This window comes from Hyperolius riggenbachi, chromosome 8 (genome assembly GCF_040937935.1).
Source record: "Hyperolius riggenbachi isolate aHypRig1 chromosome 8, aHypRig1.pri, whole genome shotgun sequence".
NCBI lineage: Eukaryota > Metazoa > Chordata > Amphibia > Anura > Hyperoliidae > Hyperolius > Hyperolius riggenbachi.
This window is the reverse complement of record NC_090653.1, coordinates 83,545,181-83,554,639: the sequence shown is the minus strand read 5'-3', so window position 1 is coordinate 83,554,639 and position 9,459 is coordinate 83,545,181. Positions and strand designations below refer to the sequence as shown.

At 43.0% G+C, this 9,459-nt stretch overlaps 1 protein-coding gene across 4 annotated transcripts in view; it reads left to right on the top strand.

The window, feature by feature from the left end:
- Positions 1–673: 673 nt before the first annotated feature.
- DPF1 (double PHD fingers 1) overlaps positions 674–9,459 on the top strand; it is a 185,186-nt gene continuing 176,400 nt past the window's right edge. For all 4 annotated transcript variants that reach the window (XM_068250831.1, XM_068250829.1, XM_068250828.1 and 1 more), the window contains exon 1: positions 674–788. In XM_068250831.1, the coding sequence (XP_068106932.1) occupies positions 691–788 (98 nt within the window). In that variant the 5' untranslated portion in view covers positions 674–690. The remainder of the gene's footprint in view (positions 789–9,459) is intronic.

Sequence of the window (9,459 nt, the reverse complement as noted above, 5' to 3'; positions counted from 1 at the left end):
GTGTCTTCTACACTTCATCTGATCCCTCTGTCCCTACCTGCCTCTTTCCCCCTCTCTGGGCCTCATTCACCCTGTTTCTTTTCTGCCAAGTTATTCACCTTACAGGAAAACTATTGCGGCTTTCCAGCAAGATGCCATACTGTGTGCTTCCTGTTCTAGCTGCACATTATTACCAGCTTGTGTCCCATCGCCTATATACATCTATATATTATGTTATATTTTTTTAGTTAACCTGTCTGCTGCCCCCACTGCATTCCTCAGCCACCTGCCTCATTCCTTTACATGCCTGCCTCCCTCTCCTCTCCCTCCATGTCTCTCTACCTGTGTGTGCCCAGACAGCCCTCCCCAGTGTTCTCCCATCACTCCCCCCCCCCCCGTAATGCCCCCTCACTCTTGTAATGTCTCCCTCCTCCCCACTGAGCCTGTGTTCCCCACTACGCCCCCCTCCTTCCTGTCTCTCCCCCCCTCTCTTTGTCGCCCACCTCCCCCTCTTACAGTACCCTAACCCTCTCCACCAATCCCCTTCTCCCTCAGTCTCCCAGACCTGTCTCCCGCTTGGCATTCTGGGACGTGTGGTCCCCGCCCTCCGATCTCCCTCGAGTCTGCAGCTTACAGAACGACAAGTCCCGGCAGCCTCCGCGGCCGGCTTCCCTTAGCCAGGCCTGTGATTGGCTGCTGTGTGCAGAATGAATGAAATTGTACAGTATTGTGATATTAGAGGGGTTGCAGTGTTCCTGCTTAATACCCAGCAGCACCATGAACACAGCCCTGCACAACCCCCTCAAATCGTGAGTACATTAGTGTGGCATGACTGGAGCCCCTTCTTTACCTGTGTGAGAGTGCATGTGTGCATGCATGACTTCTGTCTGTGTGTGCAAAGAAGCATATCCTAAAATACGTATATGTCTACAGCAGGACGTGTCTGTGTGTCTCTGCATCTATGCACGAATCATTGTGTGAGATATATATATATATATATATATATATATATATATATATATATATATATATATATATATATATATATATATCAGACACATCTTATTGTAGAGATATTAGATGCACAATGTGACAACTGTGCAGTGAGTGGGATGATTTGTGTGTATTGGCAATTGTCTGATTTCTAATGATAGTTCCAGGGTTTGCTGATGTGTCCCTGGATATTTTTTTGTACCTGGAAAGGTCCCTAGTTTGCTAAACTGATCTAAATTCCCTGCTGCCTATTTGATTAAAACCCAGTAATTTCTTAATGGTCTCTAGTCCTTTAATGTATTGGATAGCAGTACCCCAATAAGCATGTTTGTTCCAGTTCTGGAAAAGTATCATGGACTGGCCATACAGAGATTTAGGAACCTGCCAGACAGCATTGTAGTTGGTGAGCTCAGATCTGTCAGCTGAACACAGAAGAGCCCCAGGCAATTATTTTAACATATTGTCTGTGATGGGCTAGCGGTGTGATAGTAACCTGGGGAGGCATGCATATGTGTGCTGTGTGCACCTGAACCCATGTATGCAATACAGGCTACTAGCTGTCATTAGTCAGCAGTTCTCCAGATCTGTGTGCACTTGTTATACATTAGGGTTGTGTCTAGAAAGGTCAAAATGTAAGGAGGGTCTGGCATTCAGAGAGCAGTCTGTAGATCTGAGCTGTCACTGCATCCCCCCCTTTATATACTATAAGCACCTGACTGTTGGAACTCTGCAGCAATATGGTGCCTATAGAGGCTTAAGATCATTTGGACAGTGTCCTTAATTCCTTCTGCACATCTGGAGAGACTGAACCTCATGTGACTGTACACTGGGCACCCTTTCACTGCTGCTTTCTAAGCTGCTCTCCCTCAGAGTGGCTCTGAGCTGAATAATGCCGGTGTCCATTCACTGCATCATCTATTCTAAAGTCTGCTTTCAACTAGTATTCTGCATGTTTCGGGGGGATAAAGGCACCCACGTTTGTTTAGGATGATCTGGTGCAGCAGCAGTACGATAAAGTGCATGCAGAGGAGTCCTGTATTTTCATACCTATACCTGTACATGCTTTTTTTCTGATTGCATTTATTTATTTTTATTTTTTAATTATGAGATGTGCCTGACATAAAATCGTTATGATTATGTTTTTCTGTCTGTAGATAATCCTAAAGCTCAAGCTGGCATTTAGTGAAATTAGCTTTTTTTTCTGAAGCGAAAGCAGCTGTATTCGGTCGAATTGATGCAGTTTTATGCTAATGTTGCTTAGGCATTACCATAATGTACATATATTTCTGAAGAGCCTGCGTAATGCATTATGTGCATTGTTGATAGAATGTATGCAGTAGCCGGTATAGGGAGTATATCGCTAACCGTCTGTGACCTGTCTGTGACTGGATACACACTTGTGCCTGCTACATATTCATGGATAGAAGTAGTACAACATAGACAGAGACTGGCTGCCTGTGGCTTTCCCCTTTTGCTTGCTGGAAACGCTGGCATTTGTAGTTCACTAGCATCTAAAAGTCTTCAGGCTGGCCAGATTTAGTAGCGCTAAAGGGAACGTTCACCTGAACCCATTTATTGAACTCCAAAAAATATACGACTGTACTTTATCGTCATTTTTGTGAGCATTGATTAACACTATAAAACTAGATTAAAGTACATTGTGTGGTAATTTATATTGTAATGAAAAAAAATTACATTATAATGGAAAAGTTCTCATGATTTGTGAATACTGTAACAAGAGCTTTATATTTGTATGTTATTATGTAGAACTCATTAGGGATAAAAAAGGGTGAGAAGGTGGAATTGGAGGCAAATGGAAGCTTGTGGACTCAAAAGAAGCAAATCCTGCAGAATGACTAGATATGATCAGAACAGAAAATGTAGGAGTGAGCAGTCGTTTGGAGCTGCAACATTTGTCTAGTGGTACAAAGTGATTGGAAGAATATGCATGGGGGAGACAAATGAATATGGAATTCAGTCAGTCTATAAAGTCTGGGAGACAGTAGGAGACCTTAGGAAACAGAAAAACTCAACAGGCCCCTGGCATACAGTATATCCAGCCCTGCTATACAATACTGTATATAAATGTCTGTTTATAACACCAACAGGGGTGCTGTACCTGAATGGGCTTTGTTAATAACTCCAGAGGTTTACAAGGTAAAAGCTAGGTCCGGGAACGATCAATATTTTCCTGATTGGAAACTCAACTGATTGAAGAAGACCGTTTTATCACCTTTATTATTATGTATTAATTTAGATAGCGCCAACATCTTCTGTAGCGCTGTACATAATTCTAAACAAATAGTGGGGAGCAGAGATATATGCAGTGTTCTCCCCAGGCTCTTTTAACTGGGTGCTCCTCCCAGCTAATTTTGGTGAGGACTCGGCTGTCATCAGCTCGCCTCCTCATTCTCCTGTGCTGTAAGCAGAGTTGCGCAGACCCTGCCCTCCCTCATGGCGCCCCACTTGGTTAGTTTTTCATGCCACCAAGGAAAAATTTCTGGGGAGAATGCTGGATACATGAGACATTCATAACTCTGTGCAATCAGTACATGCAGCAATATTAATACATATATAGTTGATGTGTGGTTTGAGAAATCACCAAAACTGTTACATGTCCATATGATATAGCAGAATAAGAAAAGCTAGGAGGAGATCCCTACCCTTGTGAGCTTTCATTCTAGAGGGTAGTGGGGTGGAGACATTAGGGAAAGAGACACAGGGGTTAGCGGATGATACTGTGAGCCTCCAATGCTACCTGTAGCAAATTGCAGGCTTGTTTGAACAGGTGTGTTTTGAGAGAATGTTTGAGGGACAGGCTGTGGTAGAGCTTTCCAAAGAAGAGGTGATGACTTGACAAGTTCTGGATGCGGGAGTGAGCCAAGATGACCAAGCTAGAAGACAAGAGGATCTCCTTGGAGGAGTGAAGGTTCTGGATTGGATGGTATCTGGAGATTATTGAGGAAATGTAAAGTGGCTTTAGTAGCCTATTGTGAGAGGAAGGTCTGTCTTGGTGGCTGGATAGTGTACTGGTTAATGTGAATCCGAAATTAACTTTTACTCATTGCATAATTGTGTTCCTTTCCTATTGTTTATAGGGCATTCCTCAAGCCAAATACTTTTTTTGTTTCTGTTTTTGTTTTAATACTCTAATTCCCTATAAACTAAACAAGCCTCGCCTACAGCTTTTCAGAGAGCCTTGGCATTTTCAGACAGTAGCAAGGGCTCATGGGAGCTCAGTCTGGGTAGGAGGAGGGGGAGGAATTACTAGCCAGAGATTTCAGAGGCAGGGGGGAGGAGGGAGGAGGAGGGGGGGGGTTAGGTTGTTTTCACAGGCTGAGTGCTGAAGATGCAGATAAGCTTGCCTGTGTGTAATGTTTACAAACAACATGGCTGTTGTCATTGTATCAAAGGAAGAAATAATCATATTCTATTGAAGCTGTTTGCAGCCAGATTTGCTGTGTAAACTATCTAAACTTTAGATAAGATATATAGACAAGTTACTTGTTATAGTTAGTTTTTCATCTCGGATCTGCTTTAAGGGCTCTGCCTCTGACACAGGAGATCAGGGTTCAAATCTTGGCTCTTCCTGTTCAGTAAGCCAGCACCTTGGGTAAGACTTCCTAACCCTGCTACTGCCTACTGAGTGTGCCCTAGTGGCTGCAGCTCTGGTGCTTTGAGTCCACCAGGAGAAAAGTGCGACATAAATGTACCGCTATAGCAATACTGATCAGATGTCAGCAAAAACAAGATTGAAAATAGATTGGAATAGCAGTACTGTTTTGTTTTGCTCAATGCAAAGCTATGCGGCTGTGGATCACTCAACCTTTCCTGTGTGTGGCTGATCAATGTAGGAAAAGTATAAATGCAATAAACGTTCAATCTATTTTGTGGGCTAGCGTTAATCAAGAAATACTTTATTTTTTTTATTTTTTCATTTGATTCAATATTTATTATTTTCACTGTATATAGCAATGTTATCTTCTATAGCGCTGCACAATATATTTACAAGACATGGGTGCAGACAAAGGAAGTGCAACTGAAGTATGACAATACAAAATGTTCTACAATACAAATACAATTGCAAGAAAGAATAGGGGAGGGGTTAAAGTGAACATCTAACTGATAAAAAACAGCCTCCATATGTAGATATGTCAGCCTCAATATCCCTCTCAGGTCAGTTGTCCAAAAGCTTTGTGTGTAAAGATTATACTGAAGCTATCCCATTCATGCAAATGGTAAGTTTTTTTTTTAAACCATAAAAACATTCTCTCGAGTATTTATGATATGCAAAGATGGTCAATGAGATGCAAATATTGTAAATTTGCATTCATATTTTATGTAAATTGTATGCAGCTTGGAACTGGATCACACATAATAGCTTCCTGTCAATTTTGATTTGTCCAAGTTGAAGTTGCATACAATTTACTTGAAATTTGAATGCAAGTAGAAAATATTTGAATCTCAATGACCACTTCTGATGATATATACGACTGAAATTTATTAGAAGTCAGAAATAGCTCCTGTTTACTGATTCTGAGTCTCCATTAACCCAAGAATTGGTTTTGACTGCAATTCCAACTCCAAATTTCTCCAGAAATTTGGGCGCCAGACATAACATCTAGTAGAATATTGGTACATTTACTGGTATTCTACTCTTTTGCACTGTTAACTCCGACAGCAAAATATTGGCTTCTGTTACCAATATTTTACTACAACTAAATCTAACCCTGTGTACACACATAATTCTCCCGATTAGGGATGATTAATGAGATGCAAATAGTTTCGAGTTGATGCAGCATTATGGAAATGAACATGAACCAACCAAATCCTGCTGAGGTAACCCCCCTCCCTTCCACACACAAACACACACACACTTATGCCCAGGGCTGTGGGGTCGGTACAAAAATCTTTCAACTTTAACTCTGACTCCTCAGTTCATGAAACCTCCGACTCCGGGTACCCAAAATGGCTCCGACTCCTAGACTCTGACTCCTTAGTCTAATACTTGCCAAGGCTGTGGATTTTGTACAAAATTCATCCGACTCCGATTCCTCAGTTTATGAAATCACCGACTCCAACTCCGACTCCGGGTACCAAAAATTGCTCCGACTCCTCGACTCAGACTCCAACTCCAACTCCATGGCCCTGCTTATGCCTAACCTTAAAGTGAAACCATAACCAAGAATTGAAGTTCATCCCAAGCAATAGCTGATACCCCCTTTCCCATGAGAAATCTATTCCATTTCACAAACGGATCATCAGGGGGCTCTGTGTGGCTGATATAGTGGCGAAGGCCCTCCCACAGTGTGGTGTCAGGAGCATGGTTCTGACATCAAACTGTGTGAGCCTTGTTGCATTGTGGGAAATAACAGCTGTTTACATATGTTTACAAGTGATAAAAAAGCAAGCAGCATCTCCTTCCACTGACATCACTTTCAGCAGTAAAAATGTCACCATGTGATAAATGTCAGAATGTAAATCAGGGAGAGGAAAGATTTTACATTGGGCAAACACTGACTAAATCATTTTTACATAATTGTAAAAATGAAGCACTTTTTTATTACATTACTTTCACTGGAGTTCCTCTTTAAAGGGAAGATCTGAGGTAATTAAAAAACAAAAGTCTACTTACCCCGGGCTTCCTCCAGCCCCTGGCAGCCGTCCTGTGCCCTCACCACAGCTCGGCATAGAGGGCACCTCCAGAGCCTAAATTTCCCTCTATAGTTGATATTAGTATGGGCGCCTATGGCGGAAACCAAACTTCCACAGCACCTAAGACACCCATATTTCCTGCTTCCAAGTATTCACCCCTTTTAATAGGATCCGCCTGAGCTATAGCTGGTACAGCCACTTATTTTACAGAGTTGCATAAATTGAAGTCACCTATATGCAGGTAGAGGGGTTGAAGTGATTGTAGAATATGTGTATCTGTATCTTGGTATAACCTGCACCACAAAGACAAAAGAACATTCCAAGCAACTTCATGAAAAGGTGATTGTAAAGCATAAGTCAGGGTATGATTCAAAAAACATCGGGTCACCCAGTGGCCACTATACCTTCCTGCCCATTCAAGTGTGTCCAGTACAAATACACCATAAAAAGTGTGGCTAGCATAGCTCCCCTACTTTACAAGTATGTGCCCCCCCTACAAACCATACAAGTATGGCTAGTATGCTTTAATATACTTTCTACCGCCCAATACAAGTGCGGTAAATGACTTCTGAGCTCTTCCTTTGGCTCATGGGATATGTTAAGGCCTGGTACATAACTTCTGAGCTCTTCCTCTGGCTCCTGGGATATGTCCAGGCCTGGTACATAACCTCTGAGTTGTTCCTATGGCTACCTGGCTCTTGGGAGTTGTCAAGGTTTGGAGCATAACTTCTGAGGTCTTCCTGTGGCTCCCTGACTCCTGGGATATGTCCAGGCCTGGTACATAACTTCTGGGGTCTTCCTCTGGCTCCCTGACTCCTGGAATACGTCCAGGCCTGGTACATAACTTCTGAGTTCCTTCTCTGGCTACCTGGCTCTTGGGATATGTCCAGGCCTGGTGCATAACTCCCGAGTTCTTCCTCTGGCTACCTGGCTCCTGGGATGTGCCCAGGCCTGGTACATAATTACTGAGTTCCTTCTCTGGCTTTGTGGCTTCTGGGATATGTCTAGGCCTGGTACATAACTTCTGAGTTCCTTCTCTAGCCGCCTGGCTCCTGGGATATGTCCAAGCCTGGCCCATAACTTTTGAGTTCCTTCTCTGGCTCCTGGGATATGTCCAAGCCTGGCCCATAACTTCTGAGTTCCTTCTCTGGCTACCTGGCTCTTGAGATGTGTTCAGGCCCGGTACATAACTTCTGAGTTCTTCCTCTGGCTACCTGTCTCCTGAGATACTGTATGTCCAGGCCTGGTACACACATCAGTTGTGTTATCTTGTAAGCTCTTTGTCAAAGACACCACACTGCCCTGGAAACCAACAGCAACAAACCGGAAGCCTACTACATTCAGTATAGATCATATTCTGCATTTATTGCTTAACCTTGTGAAATGGGAGAGGGTGTTTCTTTCTGAGACTTGTGCCCAATCTCTGTACTTGTTAACAATGAAGAGATACTAATAAGACAGAGAGGAGAGCAGACTGAGAAGAGAGATAGGAGAGAGAGAGAGAGAGAGAGAGAGAGAGAGAGAGAGAGAGAGAGAGCGAGCAAGCACCCCTCTGGATGCTGGCATCCCACACATTCTCTGCTGGCTCATGGCACCTGTCTGGCATCAGGGATTCAATGACTTTGGTACCATTTAATCACTATGGCAACACTGCATCACTCTGGCAACTAGGCCAAACTGCGATAAGTTTCCTGTGCAAGGACACTTTTCTTGATGTCAAACTCAGTAGCTTTGTTTACACTGAAAGTGATCACAATTACCTTTTATCTCCTGGAAAAGGATGAGAAACAACAGTATATACTCTGCTTTTATATACAGTATATACAATGTGCTTTTTATCCATGTTAGTTTGTAATTTGCATGCCTTTTTATTTATTGTATAGCGCTGAGTAGTTTGGCGGCACTTTACAATAATGGATAATGATAACAGAATTAGTAAAACAGTTTAAAAATAACAGTCCTTTTCCCACTGGTTTTACAAATATGTGAAAAAGTGTTTACTTCATTCCTTACTTTTTTTGTCCAAATGTTCTCAGAGCTTGAATAACCGCAGCGATTTGGTGTGATTGAGAATTGTCTTTATTCGCCAAGTGCGTCAATTGACGTACCCGGAAATTGGTTGAGGTATACATGGCAATAGCAGCAGTACATGCAACATAGACAGAGTAGTACATCCTACCTAATAAAAGGCAAGTGTCCCTGCATCCTGTCCCTGTATCAGTGCTTTTGTGCTACTGCACATGTCCTGCACTGTCAGCCGTTGAGACAGGATGCAGGGCGGACCAGGGGGCAGGCCGGGCACGGGTGCGCATGCGGTGAGTGAATGGGTGGCGATAGGGTGCGTGCGCGGTGGTCGGTCAGGTGCGCGCACGTCGGTGACAGACCTAGAGCCCATTTTTAAACGGGCTTAGGTCACTAGTGAGACATATTTACATAGCATAGAGAAATATACATTATTATTATTATTATTTATTGTATTTACAGTATAAAGCGCCAACATATTACGCAGTTCTGGACATTAATTTAGGTTACAGACAATATTTAGGGGTGACAAACAGCAATTTGACAATACAGGAATACAAGAAAACCAGATCACACAGCACAGTATGAGTACCAGGTAATGCTTAGTCAGTCACTGGAGGGGAGCATGGAGATTAGGCAAGTTAGGTTCACTCAAATGCATAGCATGGGTGCACAGTAATGGAGGTGCATGAATGGAGGTGCATGATTAGGTAGGACACAAAAGGAGGAGGACCCTGCCCAAAGGCTTACAGTCTAGAGGGAGAGGTAGGGACACGAGAGGTAGGGGACCAGAGTTCAGCTGTGGGTTTA